Source organism: Erpetoichthys calabaricus, chromosome 2 (assembly GCF_900747795.2).
Source record: "Erpetoichthys calabaricus chromosome 2, fErpCal1.3, whole genome shotgun sequence".
In the NCBI taxonomy this organism is placed as follows: domain Eukaryota; kingdom Metazoa; phylum Chordata; class Cladistia; order Polypteriformes; family Polypteridae; genus Erpetoichthys; species Erpetoichthys calabaricus.
In genome coordinates this window covers 104,306,610-104,325,020 of record NC_041395.2, presented here as the reverse complement: position 1 = coordinate 104,325,020, position 18,411 = coordinate 104,306,610, and the positions used below count along the sequence as shown (strand labels likewise).

The following is an 18,411-nucleotide window of genomic DNA, read 5'->3' as shown; positions in this document are numbered from 1 at the left end:
CTACTCCAAGTGTGCACAAAGGTTTTACTCTGTAACTAACGTCATCTTTGTTTCAAAGGTCAGGCTTTTATCCAGTATAAAAACTGCAGACGTTTTGCTTTTGGGTGGCTATACATTTGTCTCTGTATGCTGCTGTGATTGCTTGACAGAGTACTTACATTGTTAGTATGCAGATAACCAGTGACCACTATTCCAGCTTTGATTTTTTTATCAAAGCGACATACAGGTTATTATTTATTTATCTATCAATAAATGCTCTCCAAACTGCTGTGTGTTGTGAATAGTGTGTTTTCAAAATGACAGTCCCTTATACCAAAAATGTAACTTGTGTAAGAGTTGGCATGTTACTCTGGGTCTTCAGTGAATCACACTTGTTATGTAAATAAGCTTTCCCAAAGTGCCTTGTGGGCTATGAATTTATGTGGACTTGTCAAACGAACAGTCATTTCTTCATGTGCATGGTAGTAATCTTCATATGATACACATCTTTAAAAAAAAAAAAAAAAAAAAAAAAAACTGTTGTTTTACAAAGAGCTGTAATGAAAAGATGTCATCTTTGTCTTTTTTTATATTACATGCTCCTTACTGGCCTTGTATAACAAAGCTGTCAAACCAGCTGTGTGACTTCTCTTGCTGAACATGATGTAATTAAAGAAAGTTTATACAAGCAGACACCTGAGGAAGACAAAGAAACAAAGCTTAGACTATCGAAGGGCATGATGGTGTTTTTCGGTAATTCAGGTCATTTGCATTTCATTTTATTGGCATTGATTATGATATAGTGAGCAAGGTGTGAAATTTGCAGATGACAGTAAAAGCAAAGGGTTAATAAAAATGTAGTAGAAAATAATCTAAATCTGGATAATCCTCTAAACTGTATTATCAATTGTTAGTTAACTCTTAAATTTAGGAATTTACGTTAATGCAGCAGTTTTTTCCTCTAGGTAAGTCACGACAGAAGTTGCATATCTATCTATCTATCTATCTATCTATCTATCTATCTATCTATCTATCTATCTATCTATCTATCTATCTATCTATCTATCTATCTATCTATCTATCTATCTATCTATCTATCTATCTATCTATCTATCTATCTATCTATCTATCTATCTATCTATCTATCTATCTATCTATCTATCTATCTATCTATCTATCTATCTATCTATCTATCTATCTATCTATCTATCTATCTATCTATCTATCTATCTATCTATCTATCTATCTATCTATCTATCTATCTATCTATCTATCTATCTATCTATATGACAGTTAAAGCATATGAACACTAATGCATGTAAAAGGCAGTCTGTGTTATCAAAATACAGTATATGCATTTTCTGTACTTTATTATAGCAGACAAAACTCACTATTTGGAAAAAACTATTTGTTTAGTAAACATATTTACTATGTAACCAAGATCAAGTTGACTAATCTTACTATCCTCCAGTTCTAAAAAATAATAAATGTTAAGCTTTGTAAGAAAGATATAAACAGTGAATTTAAAAGTCTTTGGAATATTGCTCACTGCTGAAAAAGTGATGTATTCCAGTTGTGATTTTAGTGTTTTTAAAGCACTTAACATTACATATCCTACATCAAGATTGTGTAACTGGTTTGTCTTAAAGACTGTAGGTTTCCTTTCCAACTTACTTTCTTTGCTTAAGGTCAGTCCCTGCAGCTGTTTGAATATCTTGATCTATTAGACTACTGTTGACATTCAAAGCAATTGACAATAGTGTAATTAAAGAAATGCCTTCTTTTTCACATATTTTGCTTTATTTTTACCTCTTTCTCTTACTTCTCGTTTAGTATATAGCCAGTTAATGAGATGAAAATGAAAGAGTAACCAACAAACCATATAGAGTAGCATAGTACAATTTTCTTCTGAGTTTTGCTTTGAAGAAGACCTTTTTAAGTAATATTTAGCACTAAATTTGAGAAGCAAGATACACATTCAGTTGTAGTTATCTGTTCTGGTCCACTGATTTTATTTCTTGGGAATGCAAAATACTGATCTAATAAATGTGCATATTCCAACAGTATCAAGATCTTGCATCTTAACTGCATAGTTGACTTGAAAACCTTGTTTAATTCTCATTAGTTGTGCTATTTCCAATTTTTTTACTTTCAATCCATTGGTTATGCAGTTTTTATTAAGGGCTGAGATTATTGTGTTTTTGTGCAGAATATTTGTTTGTGAGAGGCTTTGAATTTGAGATTTGTCTAAAAGCAGTTTGGCAGTGTTAACATGTAAGGATATTTAAAAAGTACAATTATATTACATAGTTAAAAAATATATTTGTAGGTAACATGATTAGTCAAATGAATAGCTGGCTTTTTTATAATTGAAATCTTAAAACTGAAGGCTTTCCTTAAACAGAAAAAAAAAATTTAGTAATGAAATTTATAGGCAGTAGTTCAAAATTATGCTTTAACTGTGTATTACTTTCAGTGCAGCAGTAATATATGATTAGCTTTTTATTATCATTTCTTAAGGAGGGATACAAGATCAAGACCAGGAAATGCCTACTAATTTAAAGTAGATAGATAGCTGGGCTTATTTCATACCCACATGCAACGAATGTGTATATGATTTGCTTTTTACAATTTTTAGATGGAAATCTGAAAGTCCAGCCATCCATCTGTAAATATTGTTTGTTTTGAAAGTCAGTGCTTCGTTGAGAAACTTCTGGACACCTAATGCAACAAATAACCCTTTCTTAAATGCATTGTAATTCATTTTAACTAGTATGTTCGTAAAGGATTTGTGAACTCTTTATTGCTGCACAAATAAAATCTTATTTTATTTTTCTTTACTAGAGCAAAAAATCACATATACCATACAGGAATAGTAAACTTACTCGTCTGTTAAAGGATTCCTTGGGTGGAAATTGTCGAACCATTATGATTGCTGCAGTTAGCCCCTCTGCACTATATTATGATGACACCTACAATACTCTGAAATATGCAAACAGAGCCAAGGACATTCAGTCTTCAGTATGTAATTTTATTTTATTTAAACAATTGACTGTTCAAAAATATTTTCTGTTTTAGTGAGTGATGTAAGTTATTTTGAGAAACATTTGGATTTTGTGTAACTAAATAATCATTGTGATTATGTCTTTCAAGTTGAAGAGTAATGTTGTGAACCTGGAGAGTCATGTCGGTCAGTACGCTGTGATTTGTGAACAGCAAAAAGAAGAGGTAAGCTTCCCAGCAGCATTAATGTGTTTGTCTTCTAAAAAGTATGCTTTAGAAACAAGAAATCTTGATAATTCACACAGTAATTTATATTTTCTTTTCTGTGTATGGGTCATATAGCATCAAAGATTTAAATGGCCTGAAGCACAAAAATTAAAATTCTTATACTGTGTAAATAATTTAGATGTTTAAATTTACTTATTTTATAAGGGTTGCAGGAGTTTGGGGAACCAGTAAGGAAGGTGATACTGTGTCTGCCTTCCTTTGGCATGCTGACCAAATGAGCACACATTTAGCAGTGCGCATTAATAATTCAGGACTTTACTGAAAAGTTACAATTTTGTATTGAAATTTTGCATTCATGTAGATTTAATATTAGTGTACATTAAAACACTACTAGCAAGGAATATCATGATTAATTTACTTAAAATAAAATCTGTGTTGTGTTTCTTTAGATACGTATGTTGAAGGAAAGACTGAAGGAGTATGAAGAAAAAAAAAATAGACATTCCAGAGAAACGTAGATTAAGTCTCCTAACTTTGTGTAATCAGAAGAATGCTGAATATGAGCGGTTAGTTTTGATGAATAACAGTATATGTTTGAAAGTTCTTTAAAAATGACTAATCATGTTGAACCAAATTGCTGATGTTGGTATCTAAAATAAAATAAATACCTGTTTAGCAGTATTTTGTGTATTGCTGACAATTTAAATTTGAATTGATTAATTAACTTTTAATGAACAATTATGCTTTGTTTATATTTAATCCTTCTGTTTCATCAGTTGACTTCTACTTATAGTATGTTTAGTGATTGGGGTTAACTTCTTTGTAAAGAAAACAATTTGTGTCATCTCTTAGAGGGAGAACATATGTAAGTTGAGGAATTATAAGAGAAGGTTTAGAAGAGTGGATGTGCTTTTATCTTATAATAGCTGATTTAATTAAAATTCCTCCCAAAGTACCTACTGTATATTGTTCTTTGGTGCTTTCCAATGCATATTAGCAAATCTTTCTTTTGAAAAATAAAAGGCATACAAAGGCACTCCAAAACAAAAAAAAAAAAGAAAGAATTTTTCACAAATGTAAAGCAGAGGGAAGCATAGCCCAACCTCAACTTTCAGGCTTTCTCCTGGTTTGCAAATATATATATATATATATATATATATATATATATATATATATATATATATATATATATATATATATATATTATGAGATTATGGAAGGAAGACAAACTTGTGTCGGCTTGATAAGCCATGGAGAGGAATTTTGTTGGAGTTAAACCTTTATTATTTATCATAGTTTATAACAGAGATTAATAATCTCTAATACACTTATAGCAATGTTTGAGGCAATAACTCATGAAACATCACTGCTTAATATACAATGTTTTGTGATCATTTAAAATACATTGCTGAAATGCTATCTTATTTGCTCAACTAGCCATTAAACAATGAAAAAAGAATATCTTGTTTTAGTTACAAAAAATAAAAATAGAGAAGCTCCTTAGAATCTTGCAAACATTTATTAATGTTCTTAATAACTGAGCTTGCTAAGCTGCTGTTAGTGCTTTGGACACTTCAATCACTTTGAGTGATAACTTCAAATTAAGCTATATCATCTCTTTTAAATTAAATGTAGTGTTATATACATTGCTGACATGTAATGTTCAGATTGTAATGCAGTTTATAAAAATCACATTATATTAGACTAGCTGTGCAACTCATCTAAGACTGGTTGAAATCTAAGTAATCAATGTAGACTTCAACATTATTATTTGCAGTGCACCATGCAGTACATATGTCTCTGTTATATGCCATTTGGTGTGAGATTTGTAAAAGCAGTGTTAATGTTTGTGATGTACCATCTATTGCAATGACAAATGCAATTAATTTTATTAATAAAATGTTTGTGATTACACCATCTTTTGGATTGACTGAAACATAGCAATTGGATGGGTACAACAGGCAGACACTTCACTTTGCTTGCCACAGAATGTCCAAATCTTTTTTAGATGCTAGTGAAACATAAACATATTTTTGACTTGGCAAGGAAACCCTAGTTGACTACTACTTTCAAAGCCACATATACTGCACATTGTAATTATTTAAATAAAAAAAAATTGAATTTGTGTTTCAAGCTTTACCTTTACTACGAGTTGCACAAAACAGATTACATATACAGGGGAATCACAATTATGCTAGTCCTTCCACATTTAAAAAAAAAAACTCTCTAGTGACTTCTTTTTAATGTATACTAAACAGAATAGCTTACAGAAAGAATTATAGAATCTGTTTTTATTATAACTTATCAAACTATATTAAAGGAACGTAACACTTTTCGTGAATCAGCCCTTTTACATAATGTAACATTTGTGTTTAAGCATGTACACATTATCTGAATTCCCTGAGTAATCTTTGAGTAAAATATTGTTAGGATGATGTTAGTTTTTAAATCCAGTCTTTAAATATGCTTATACTAGATTTAAGATCATTTTTTGTAATATACTGATGAAATTTTTTTATTTTTTTTTTTTATTTTTATTTTTTTAATATAGTATCTCTGCTTAGCTACTGCCTGATATTCAAAACCACAACTATCAGACATAATACCACTGACATCTACTATTGAATACCTGACTTCCTTTTCAAATGTCTCCTTCCTTCCTTCCTTCCTTCCTTCCTTCCTTCCTTCCTTCCTTCCTTCCTTCCTTCCTTCCTTCCTTTTCATCAGAGTCGTGAGAAACAATTTCTTTGGGTCAATAAAAAAATCTGGCAAGGTTACAATTGAAGAAATACTACACCTACGCATACCTTTTCTAGCAAAAGTATTCAAAAAACACAGTAGATTTTTGGAATTATGCAATTTGCTAATTTCATATTCACTAGTTTTGCAAAGCAGGGGCATTTGTAAGATTTAAGATTAGTAAGATTTAACTGTGCCCTGCAGTTGAATTATGTTTGTATTGGAATATTTACATTTTTGCTTTAAGAACATTTCTGTGCTAAAACTTACATATTCTGTTTGGACAGATATATACACACACATATATTGTGTGTATGTGTGTATACATACATACATACTGTATATTTTGTATCTAGCATTCATAGACGGCCAAGGTAGACATCTTGTTTTAGGGTAATACTTATTATTTAGTATTCTTCAGTACTTACAAATGTTAAAACAACTTTCCATAACAGACTTAACCCCACTTGAGCAGCTTGTTGCTGAATTATATCTTTCCTTGCCATGCTGTGGTTTGACTATTTGAAAAATGCCTCGGAGAAACTCTCAAAACTATATTATGATGCCGCCTGTTTCAGCAGCCAGAATTGATAGAAGAAGAGTGGTTAAGGACTTAAAAGTGAGCCTAAAGGCACAACAAAAATTCACCACATGAACAAATCGTAAGCTTGGATCTCGGTCCTGCCCATTTTTATTGTTCAACATCTCCAATTACTTTGCCCTTCAAAGGAGAGTGTGTAAAAGGCCTATTCTAATAATAACAAAGTAGTTCACAGACTTTTCACTGAGTTATCACAGTGAAAACATTTAATACTGTTGTAGCACTGATTAATTATTAATACTTCCAAAATTACTAACCTAACAGGAAATCTTGTGCTAGACACTTTAATGATCTGTATGAAGTTAAACTTCTTGTTTTTGCTTTTATTGTTCTCATTGACCAGCTTCAAGAATTTCCTACCTTGGATTATTGCTAATTTTTTCCTTCATTTTTAGGCTGGAGGACACCCTGAAAAGCATCTTCTTAAATCGCACAGAGATTAGAAAGGAAATTCTGAGTTTTGAGAAGAAACTAAAGGAGAGTGAATTAAGAATGCTGCATCAAAAATGCACTTACCACCATATACAGCTACTGTGCTTTGATGAGAAAGCAGTAAAGGTAAAATTATGTACTTTTATATTAACAGCTGTTTGTGTAGCCGTAGTTTTTCTGCAGACAGCATGTATTGTTTCTGAGGTTAATGTGTTGGAGTGGGTGATAGGGTCACAACTGCTTGAATATTGAATGGAATACCAAAAAACAGATGACTTTTGTTTTAGCATCAATACTAACTTTTTAGGTCATATACATACTGTGGTATTATTGATTAGGCAGCATAGGATGGTGGTCTGTAGGATGATGTTAGAGATCAAGAAGAGGAAGAGAGTGAGGGCAGAGCCAAGGATCAAATGGTGGAAGGTGAAAAGAAGACTGAAGGGTGGAGTTCAGGGTGGAGGTAAGACAAGACACTAGGTGGCAATGAAGAGTTACCAGATAGCTGGACAACTACAGCAGAAGTCGTAAGAGAGACAGCTAGAAGGGTGCTTGCTGTGACATATGGACAGAGGATGGAGGATAAAGAAACTTGGCGGTGGAATGAGGAAGGTACAGGAGATTATACAGAGGAAGAGGCTGGCGAAGAACAAGTGAGATTAGCTACACAGAGGGACGAGCTGGGAAAGATAAGTAGCAGGTCACTGTGATAAAGGATAATAATTTAAATGTACTCACAAGTGAGGAGAGTGTGTTGAGCAGATAGAAAGAGTACAAGTGCAATGGATTAGCAAGAAGGAAGTAAGGACAGCTCTGAAGAGGATGATGAATGGGAAGGCTGTTGGCCCAGATGACATACAGTACTTGTGGAAGCATGGGAGTGTTTAGGAGAGATGGCAGTGGAGTTTGTAACCATATTGTTTAATGCAATCTTGGAAAGTGAGAGGATGCCTGAGGAATACAGATGTTTACTGGTACCGATTTTTATTTTTAGAATAAGGGTGATGTGCAGAACTCTAGTAACTACAGATGGATAACATTGATCAGCCACAGTATGAAGTTATGGCAAAGAGGTGGTGGAAGCTAGGTTAAGAAGGGAGGTGATGATTAGTGAGCAATAATATGGTTTCATACCAGGAAAGAGCACTACAGATGTGATGTTGCTCTGAGGGTGTTGATGGCAAAGTATAGAGAAGACCAGAAGGAGCTGTAGTGTGTCTATGTGGACCCAGAGAAATAATTTGACCTGGGGCCTTCAGAGGACTTGTGGTATTGCATGAGAAGGTCTGGAGTGGTAGAGAAGTATATAGGAGTGGTACAGGATATGTACGATGGAAGTGTGACAGTGGTGAGGTCTGTTGTAGGAGTGACTGATGTGTTTAAGGTGGAGGTGGAATTACATCAGGGTTCGGTTCTGAGCCCGCCCTTAATTGCAATGGTAATGTACAGGTTGACCAAGGAAATTAGACCAGAGTCCCCATGGACTATAATGTTTGTGGATGATATTGTTATCTGTACCGAGAGTAAGGAGCAGGTTGAGGAGGCCCTGGAGAGGTGGAGATATTCTGTGGAGAGGAGAGGAATGAAGGTCAGTAGGAGCAAGATAGAATACATGTGTGTGAATGAGAGAGAAGTCAGAAAAATGGTGAGGATGCAGGTAGATGAGTTGGCGAAGGTGGATGAGTCTAAATACTTGGGATCAGTAGAACAGAAAAACAGGAAATGTGGAAGAGAGGCGAAGAAGAGAGTGCAGGCACGGTGAAGTGGGTGGAGAAGAATGACCGGAGTAATTTATGACAGACTGGCACCAGCAAGAGTGAAAGGGAAGAACTATAAGATGGTAGTGAGACCAGCTCCATTATATGGGTTGGAGATGGTGGCACTGACAAAAAGACAGGAGCCAGAGCTGGAGATGGCAGAGTTCAAGATGTTAAAATTTGCATTGCATGTGACGAGGATGGACAGGATAAGGAATGAATACATTAGAGGGTCAGCTCAAGTTGGACAGTTTGGAGGCAAAGCCAGAGAGGAGAAATAGTGTTGGTTTGGACATGTACAGAAGAGAGATGCTGGTTATATTGGCAGAAGAATGCTAGGGATGGAGCTGCCAGGCAACAGGAAAGGAGGAAGTGCTAAGAGGAGTTTTTTTGAATGTGGTGAGAGGGGACATGCAGGTGGTAGGTGTGATAGAGCAAGATGCTGCGTGCAGGAAGATATGGACACGGATGATCCACTGTGGCAATCCCTAACAGGAACAGCCAAAAGAAGGTGGTGGTATTACACCAGAATCACACTCTTTTGTTTGCATCATCCAATTCTTTTTCACGTGTTTCCAAATTTCCGTTTAGCACATTATTAGGAAATGAATATATTCTTATGCTAACACACAAACCCAGAAAAAATAGACTTTATGTTTAGAAGCCAGTAATAAAAAGTTGAGGTAAATAATGCAGTTATTAGTGCTTGGTTGTTTTCTTCTAGTCAATATTAATTCTTATTGGTTTTAAATGACATTTTTTCATGGTTTTAATTAAGTTGGGTATTTTTATAGCATTAAAATTTTGATGAGAACTGGCAGTAGCTCCTCAATTCCTGTTTAACTAATCATTTGAATAACCTGAAGATTCTACTCTCAACTGCATTCCAGAGTAACTTGCAGTACAGAGTAAGGGTAATTTTGGTTCTCTCTATGAAGAGATGCCTCCTAACATTTCTACAAAACTTTACTGAGTTTTAATTTTACTTTACTGAGTTATTTCAGTGCTCCTGTGTTCTTGATGAAAATAACAAGTCCACTGTTGTAGTATACTTAACTACGTTCATCATTTAAAAAAACATCTGTTGGCATAAGAAGATTCAGCTCCTTCACACCTTCCCCATAGATGATAATCTTTAGCCTGAGAATTTATCTGGTTGCACTTCTTGGGAGGTCCTTTAATTTTATTAAGCAGATAAACCTTACACACAATGTTCCAAATAAGGCCTAACAAACACTTAATACAGGTAAAGCATAACCTTTTTACTTGTATGACAGAGTTTGCTTTACATCCAAATATTATGTATTTTTTAAAGCAGTTTCTCTGTCATCGTTCATAGCTATGACTCCAGCAAGGACCCTAAAGTATTTTTCATAAATGTTACTCTGTAGCTAAGGAATAGGCATTCTTTATCCAAGAAGGCCACAATGGTAAGAAGCTTGTTTAAACCAATTCTGCAATAGGAAGTAAATATTTTGCCTTGTAAGACATTCTGTTTAATTACATATTTTGGTACTTGCTATTGTGCTATGTCAAAAATTCCTTCTTGTGTTTTTGAGAAAAATCTACAAAAAGAACAGGAAAGAAGTAGAATCCTATAGCCCTTTATCTTTTTTATTTTGCTAAATCCAATGCAAGAAGAATTGTTTGGCACTAGAAGCAGCCATGCACATCATTTACAGAGACTTACTTCTCTAAAGAAGTGAAAAGTGTGCTAAAGTGTTTGTGAAGCCAGGTTGAATGGGGCATGTGGTACTCACTGCAGGTCTCTTGGGAACTCCGCTTGATGCAGCACCATGAAACAGTAAAATTGCAGCAGTGTACACCTTCTCATCCTTGATACCTTGCATTTCATTTCGCCCTTCTTCGGTTTCTGAAAAACAGGAAACAAAGCCAGATTAGTGTTTTTTCATAAGTACTAAAAGATTGCTTAATTGTCTTTGTTTTTAAAGGTTAAAAAAAAATCTGAAAATCTGAAGCATTATAAGTCATTTTGGTAAAATAAGTTTTATAACAGTAGGACTACACAGTCTTCTGTTATGTTAAAAGACTGGCTTTTAAATAAGAACTTAGTTGGAGTATCCACAAGAACACTTGATCAGCCTTCAGGAATAAAAGTGAGCGTTACCTTATACCATATTTAAAGTTTCAATAACTGCTGTTTAAGTGGTTGATAATATTTAGTATCTGTAGATATTTCATGGATTATTTAGGAATTATTCCTTTATTTTGTTTTCATTTTCTGTCTCTGCCCTTATTTTTTGTTGGTTATTTTAATTTCTCTTCAATGTTAAATTCCAAAATAAACACTATTTGTTTTTACATGCTTACATTCAGGAAACTTGCAAGTTTGAGAGGAGGATAGCATCTCTTGCAGCCTATCATTCACACCTCAGGAAAAAGCTGCAGGAAGTAAAGAGTCACTTAGCTGAGAATGACAATTGGCTTCACCGTACAGAAAATGAGATGCTATTGTGTGATCAAACCAAGGTAGGTACCACTCATGAAAGTATCCTAGTTGTCTTTCAGATATATTGCTGTTTCACTCATGTGGTATCAGAGCATTTGATCACAACTGAAAATGATCTGCAAATATTAAAAAATATATATATATATATATATATATTAAGATGGCAGTTCACATGCACATTGTTTTTTCCTCGGTAGAAGTCTCAAAAGTTTTCCAAGAAATAAATATTATTTTATTTCATTGTCCAAAAATGTAATTTTGTCTGTTTTGGTTTCTGAGTAAACATTCCTTAAGTAGAGCATTACTGTAGTTCAATTGGTTACCTACTGCTGCATCACCCTGGTTTATACTGTATTTAAATATAGCCTACCTTGCTATAGCGATGTTGTTTTGTCTGAGCCTCAAGTTAAGCACGCAAGGCAGTTGCAGAGGCAAATGGACTGCTTTGTTGACACAAGTCAGAGCCAAGCACTACTACACATAAATCTGTTGGTCAGGTGAAATCTACTCATTGGTAAACTCCTTTTTGTTAAAATAATGCTATTTGCAAGCACATTAGTGACATTTTCACAGGTACACAGTACAACACAGGGGCGGCCTTAATCATTGGTCATTTAAAAAAGGCAAAACCCTATAAAAACTAGGCCAGTGTATGTTTCCAATCAATTTTTCAAGAGGTGCCATAGTATATGCAGCACATATTGATTGATGTTCTGTTCATGTCTATATGTGAAAATTGGTGTGTGATGTTGAGAGAGACTACGGGTGAGAATTAAGCAGCTAGGTCAATTGTTCATTGTGCTGTGGTGATACAAATACATGTTATGATTTGATTAAAAATATTCACCTTTCACTTCTGCAAGTCTAGCTTCTTACCCCTTACTGTGTGTATATTTTCAACTAATGTACACCCTCTTGAATTATTTGCAGAACCTACAGAAAGAACTACTCTGTCACAGTTTGCAGCTGGAGGTTCTTGATGTAAAACAGCAGATGGAGTGTCTAACATCACTATTTTTGCTACAGGGTCAAGAGAACCAACTAAATGAAAAGTAAGTTTATCAGAATGTGTATTTTTCATTTGTCATCAGAACTGATGTTTAAAAAGTCAGTGCTTGATATTCATACAATTCAATGTAGTTTTGTTTTAAATAAATTATTGATTGTTCTTTAATACTAAAATCATTTTGGGAATTTTACTGTTTTCAAATTGGGTATATTTTTTTCCTGCTTATAATCTGTTTATAAGAAATGAAAGCATGTTATTTTGTATAAATAGGTAGTATTTAATTGATTTCTCTTTCAGAGCTTTACAGTGTTTGCTTCCAGCTTTTCGCAGACAGTATCAGATTCTGAAAAGTGCAAATTTAGCAAGCAGTTTTGTAGAAGCAGACTACAAGGAGTGTGAACAGTTGGTGCGACGTGAGAAAGGAGTGGTTTGGGCAGATCAGCTCAATGATGAAAGTACAGAGCCATGTTCAAACTACAATTTGAATTTAGCCTCCATTATCTCTTTCTCAAGTATGTCTCACCAAAACACACCTTGCAGTAAGTTGTTTTTTTTTCTTTATATAACCATATTGGGTTACATTTCGGCATTCTTACATTTACAGTGTGATTCTGTGAATTTTAGTTAAATAATTAGTTTGTGGTCAAATTAATATGTTTTCTTTATATCTAAAAAATAAATAATTATAATATTATTATTTAAAGTAATTAACACTAAGATTCTAAGCCAACTAAAATAAGTAATTTAATTAACTTTTTTTTTTTTTTTAACAATTTTGATTCTGTCTTTAAGCATCTATAAGTATGAAGTTATTCAACATTATTCATTTATACTTGTTCCTTACCGTGTGTTTATTAGACAATGTAACAGTAAATATATAGAGTATATTTGTACTCTCACTGTCTGTGAATCCCCAGTTGTTCAGTCAGAAGTGTTTTGTCAAGGCAGACTTGCTTTAATCACTAACATGAATATACTGTATATTGCACATTAGCAAGCAGAGAGGCAGTTTGATTAAATTTTCTTTATCCATCCATCCATCCATCCGAGATCGGGTCGTGTGGGCAGCAGCTTGAGCAGAGATGCCCAGACTTCCCTCTCCGCAGCCACTTCTTCTAGCTCTTCCAGGAGAATCCCGAGGCATTCCCAGGCCAGCCGGGAGACATAGTCCCTCCAGCGTATCCTGGGTCTTCCCCGGGGCCTCCTCCCGGTTAGACGTGCCCGGAACACCTCAGCAGGGAGTCGTCCAGGAGGCATCCTGATTAGATGCCCGAACCACCTCATCTGACTCCTCTCGATGCGGAGGAGCAGCAGCTCTACTCTGACCCTCTCCCGGATGACTGAACTTCTCACCCTATCTTTAAGGGAAAGCCCAGACACCCTGCGGAGGGAACTCATTTCAGCTGCTTGTATTCGCGATCTTGTTCTTTCGGTCACTACCCATAACTCATTACCATAGGTGAGGGTAGGAGCGTAGATCGACTGGTAAATTGAGAGCTATGCCCTATGGTTCAGCTCCTTTCTCACCACGACAGACCAATGCAGAGCCCTCATCTCTGCGGGTGCCGCACCGATCTGCCTGTCGATCTCACACTCCATTCTTCCCTCACTCGTGAACAAGACCCCGAGATACTTGAACTCCTCCACTTGGGGCAGGATCTCGCTCCCAACCCTGAGAGGGCATTCCACCCTTTTCCGGCTGAGGACCATGGTCTCGGATTTGGAGGTGCTGATTCTTATCCCAGCCGCTTCACACTCAGCTGCAAACTGATCAAGAGAGAGCTGAACATCATGGCCTTATGAAGCAAACAGGACAACATCATCTGCAAAAAGCAGTGACCCAATCCTGAGCCCACCAAACCGGACCCCCTCAACGCCCTGGCTGCACCTAGAAATTCTGTCCTTAAAAGTTATGAACAGAATCGGTGACAAAGGGCAGCCTTGGCGGAGTCCAACTCTCACTGGAAACGGGTTCAACTTACTGCCGGCAATGCAGACCAAGCTCTGATACCGGTTGTACTGGGACCGAACAGCCCTTATCAGGGGGTCCGGTACCCCATACTCTCGGAATACCCCCCACAGGATTCCCCGCGGGACACGGTCGAATGCCTTTTCCAAGTCTACAAAACACATGTAGACTGGTTGGGCAAACTTCCATGCACCCTCCAGGACCGACCCTGCTAAGGGTGTAGAGCTGGTCCACTGTTCCACGACCAGGACGAAAACCACACTGTTCCTCCTGAATCCAAGGTTCGACTATCTGACGGACCCTCCTCTCTAGGACCCCCGAATAGACTTTTCCAGGGAGGCTGAGGAGTGTGATCCCTCTGTAGTTGAAACACACCCTCCGGTCCCCATTCTTAAAGAGGGGGACCACCACCCTGGTCTGCCAATCCAGAGGCACTGTCCCTGATGTCCATGCGACATTGCAGAGGCGTGTCAACCAAGGCAGTCCTACAACATCCAGACCCTTGAGGAACTTCGGGCGTACCTCATCCACCCCCGGGTCCCTGCCACCAAGGAGTTTTTTTATCACCTCAGTGACCTCAGTCCCAGAGGTGGGGGAGCCCACCTCCGAGTCTTAGGCTCTGCTTCCTCATTGGAAGGCATGTTAATGGGATTGAGGAGGTCTTCAAAGTACTCCCCCCACCGACACACAATGTTCTGAGTCGAGGTCAGCAGCACACCATCCCCACCATATACAGTGTTGACACTGCATTGCTTCCCCCTCCTGAGACGCCGGATGGTAGACCAGAATCTCCTTGAAGCCGTCCAAAAGTCGTTCTTCATGGCCTCCCCAAACTCCTCCCATGCCCGAGTTTTTGCCTCAGCAACCACCGAAGCCGCATCCCGCTTGGTCTGCCGGTACCTATTAGCTACCTCCAGAGTCCCACAGGACAAAAGGGTCCTATACTCCTCCTTCAGCTTGACGGCATCCCTCACCGCCGGTGTCCACCAACGGGTTCGGGGATTGCCGCCACGACAGGCACCGACCACCTTACGGCCACAGCTCCGGTCAGCCGCCTCAACAATAGAGGCACGGAACATGGCCCATTCAGACTTAATGTCCCCCACCTCCCTCGGAACGTGGTCGAAGTTCTCCTGGAGGTCATAGTTGAAGCTTCTTCTGTTAGGGGACTCTGCCAGACGTTCACAGCAGACCCTAACTATACGTTTGGGCCTGAACGGCATCCTCCCCCACCATCGAAGCCTACTCACCACCAGGTGGTGATCAGTTGACAGCTCCGCCCCTCTCTTCACCCGAGTGTCCAAGACATGTGGCCACAAGTCCGACGACACGACCACATAGTCGATCATCGAACTGTGGCCTAGGGTGTCCTGGTGCCAAGTGCATATATGAACACCCCTATGCTTGAACATGGTGTTCGTTATGTTCAATCCGTGACAAGCACAGAAGTCCAATAACAAAACACCGCTCGGGTTCAGATCGGTGGGCCATTCCTCCCAATCACACCCTTCCAGGTCTCACTGTCATTGCCCACGTGAGCATTGAAGAACGAGGGAGTCCCCAGAAGGTATGCCCTCAAGCACCCACTCCAGGGACTCCATAAAGGGTGGGTACTCCAGACTGCTGTTCAGCGCATACGCACAAACAACAGTTAGGACCCGTCCCCCCACCTGAAGGCGGAGGGAGGCTACCCTATTCTCCACCGGGGTAAACCCAAATGAACAGGCTCCAAGTTGGGGGGCAATAAGTATGCCCACACCCGCTCGGCGCCTCTCACCGGGGGCAACTCCCAGAGTGGTAGAGAGTCCAGCCCCTCTCAAGGAGATTGGTTCCAGAGTCCAAGCTGTGCGTCAAGGTGAGCCCGACTATATCTAGCCAGAACCTCTCGACCTCGCGCACTAGCTCAGGCTCCTTCCCCTTCAGAGAGGTGATATTCCACACCCCAAGAGCCAGCTTCTGTAGCCGAAGATCGGCCTGCCAAGGTCCCCGCCTTCGGCCACCACCCAACTCACACTGCACCCATGAGTTGGATAAATTTTCTTTAATTTTCCTTAAAACATTACCAATTGAGAATGAAGTGTTATAAGCTACTTTTTTGAGTAATTTTAGTTTCTGCTATTTAGACCTTTTATGAAAAACAATAAATAACATTTTGGCAATCATGACCTTACAAAGTAATAGTACACTATGACTTTCACATATGTAAGCATAACTTATTTTCAAGAGTTTAATATGCTGGTTGAATGAAATAAAAGTAGTTCTTGTAAAATGTTACACTCGAAAGTTAATAACTTTAAAAAATAAAAAATTACACCATTTTTTTCTGTTGATTACTAGACATTTTGCTGTGTAAAACATACTGCCATATGCAAATTTACTTACATTTACTATATTTAGTACACTTACTATATTTTTCATATTTGTTATTAGCAGTACATATTTTATCAGATTGCTCAACACAGGTTTGTTCAATGATAAACTTATAATCAAATTATTCATTACATACAATATCTTGTATTCACTAATTTATATTTAGTCAGCAAAAAGTTAATCTCTGTGAGGACTAGGTTATGTTGTATGATATACATTTCCCTCCACTCTTAATGCCATGTTTAAATCTTAAATTCACCATCTCTGAAATATATATATTGCTAGTGGCAAGATTGCATTTATTTATTTGTTTGTTTTTGTATCACATAAGGCGATTGCTGTATAATGTGGGGCCTGCTCACTGTTTGCTCTTAAATTGTCAGGCACAAGGAAAAGGAAAAGGAAGAGCTTAGAGAGGCGATGTAGTACAGTATTAACTGAAAAACCACAAGAAGGTAAGATTCCTTAACGTTTCTTATTAGTTTCTTCAAGGTAGATTTCAGGCAACTTTACAAAGATTTATTAGGATTTGTTAATTGTATACAGTAAATTAACATCATGTCAGAGCTTAAAAAAATCAAATAGATGTTTTCAGTACTAAAGTACTTTCAATACATATGTAGTGTCAGTGGTTAGGTGTGAAGTTTTACATTGACCAATCATCTTTGTTAATACTTTTTTCAGCAAAAAGAAATGTAAACCTTATAAAACGGATTATAGTGCTAGATGTATACAACTTTAGGTTATATATCTGTTTCCGAAATTGTGATTAGAGTTTTTCTTTGGAAATGCATACTGTCTCCATGAAGTTGTATAAATGTCTAGCTATTACAGGTGCATTGTGCCTTATCAAATTGTTTGAACACATGGTGTATATATGCTAATGTTTTCCTGGTCTCTCTGTCTCACTGCATCAAAGCTGGCATTATGTGAAATCAAGTCATGTTCACTTGACTTTTAATCCATTTGTTTTTGTGGGAAGTTAAACAGATTAGACTACTCTTTCTTTCCTCATCAGCAGTCTGTCTCCTTCTGGAAAAGTCCCAGATGCTCACCGGGCAGCTAACAGACATGATTTCTCTAGCATGTATAGGTCATGTCCCAGTGAGCCAGACCTGACACATTCTATGATGAAGAATTCCAAGGTTATTCTAGCTATGTGCCCATACCACCTCTAACAGGAAATGAAGATTGACCTCAGATGTGTTTAGTTCTCATTTTGACTGCATCAATGTGCGTCAAAGATCAGTCTGAGCACAATCTCATTTACAGACAGTAGAAATGAAGCCCTTGGGTTTCCAAGTCTTAGCTGTACATTAATATGTTGTTCATAAAAAAATCGCATCCTAGAGACTCGACAGTTTGCTTTTTGGCAGTTTCCAATGCCAGCACTTAACATACTTAGCATCAAATATGTTAACACAACTGTTACACCACAGTTGTTATGACCAAATGGCACACAGCAGCCCCATATCTCATAACCTTATAGCACCTTCCACAAGCTGCCTCAGATAACTCAGTCATATGCAAATACCATCCCCCCACCCCCCTACCCCAAATTAACAAAGAAATAAAGACAGACTGGAAAACACTCATGCTCCCTAAAGTATCTGTATAAGGATGAAGAGACTAGTATTGTTACTTTTGTGAGGAAGAAGAGTGTTATTCAGCAGTACTTAAACACACCTTCTTTTCTACCTCTTGCCAGTCGTGCAATTTTGAAAAGAAATTTTAACTCACCCACACATCTTTTGGTGTGTTCAGTTGGATTTCATTCATCCATCCAACCACAAAGCACATTTTACTCACCCAGGCAACCTCTTGACAAAGATATGGACCCCCTTATCAACCAGT

General features: G+C 37.3%; 1 protein-coding gene across 1 annotated transcript in view; it reads left to right on the top strand.

Moving 5' to 3' along the window:
* The window catches only part of kif18a (kinesin family member 18A), a 123,411-nt gene that overhangs the window by 71,953 nt on the left and 33,047 nt on the right, over positions 1-18,411 (top strand). Inside the window, 9 exon segments of the mRNA XM_028794233.2 lie at positions 2,824-3,000; positions 3,133-3,207; positions 3,660-3,698; positions 3,700-3,776; positions 6,946-7,108; positions 11,077-11,229; positions 12,140-12,261; positions 12,516-12,757; positions 16,941-17,012. Coding sequence (XP_028650066.2) covers positions 2,824-3,000; positions 3,133-3,207; positions 3,660-3,698; positions 3,700-3,776; positions 6,946-7,108; positions 11,077-11,229; positions 12,140-12,261; positions 12,516-12,757; positions 16,941-17,012 — 1,120 coding nt within the window.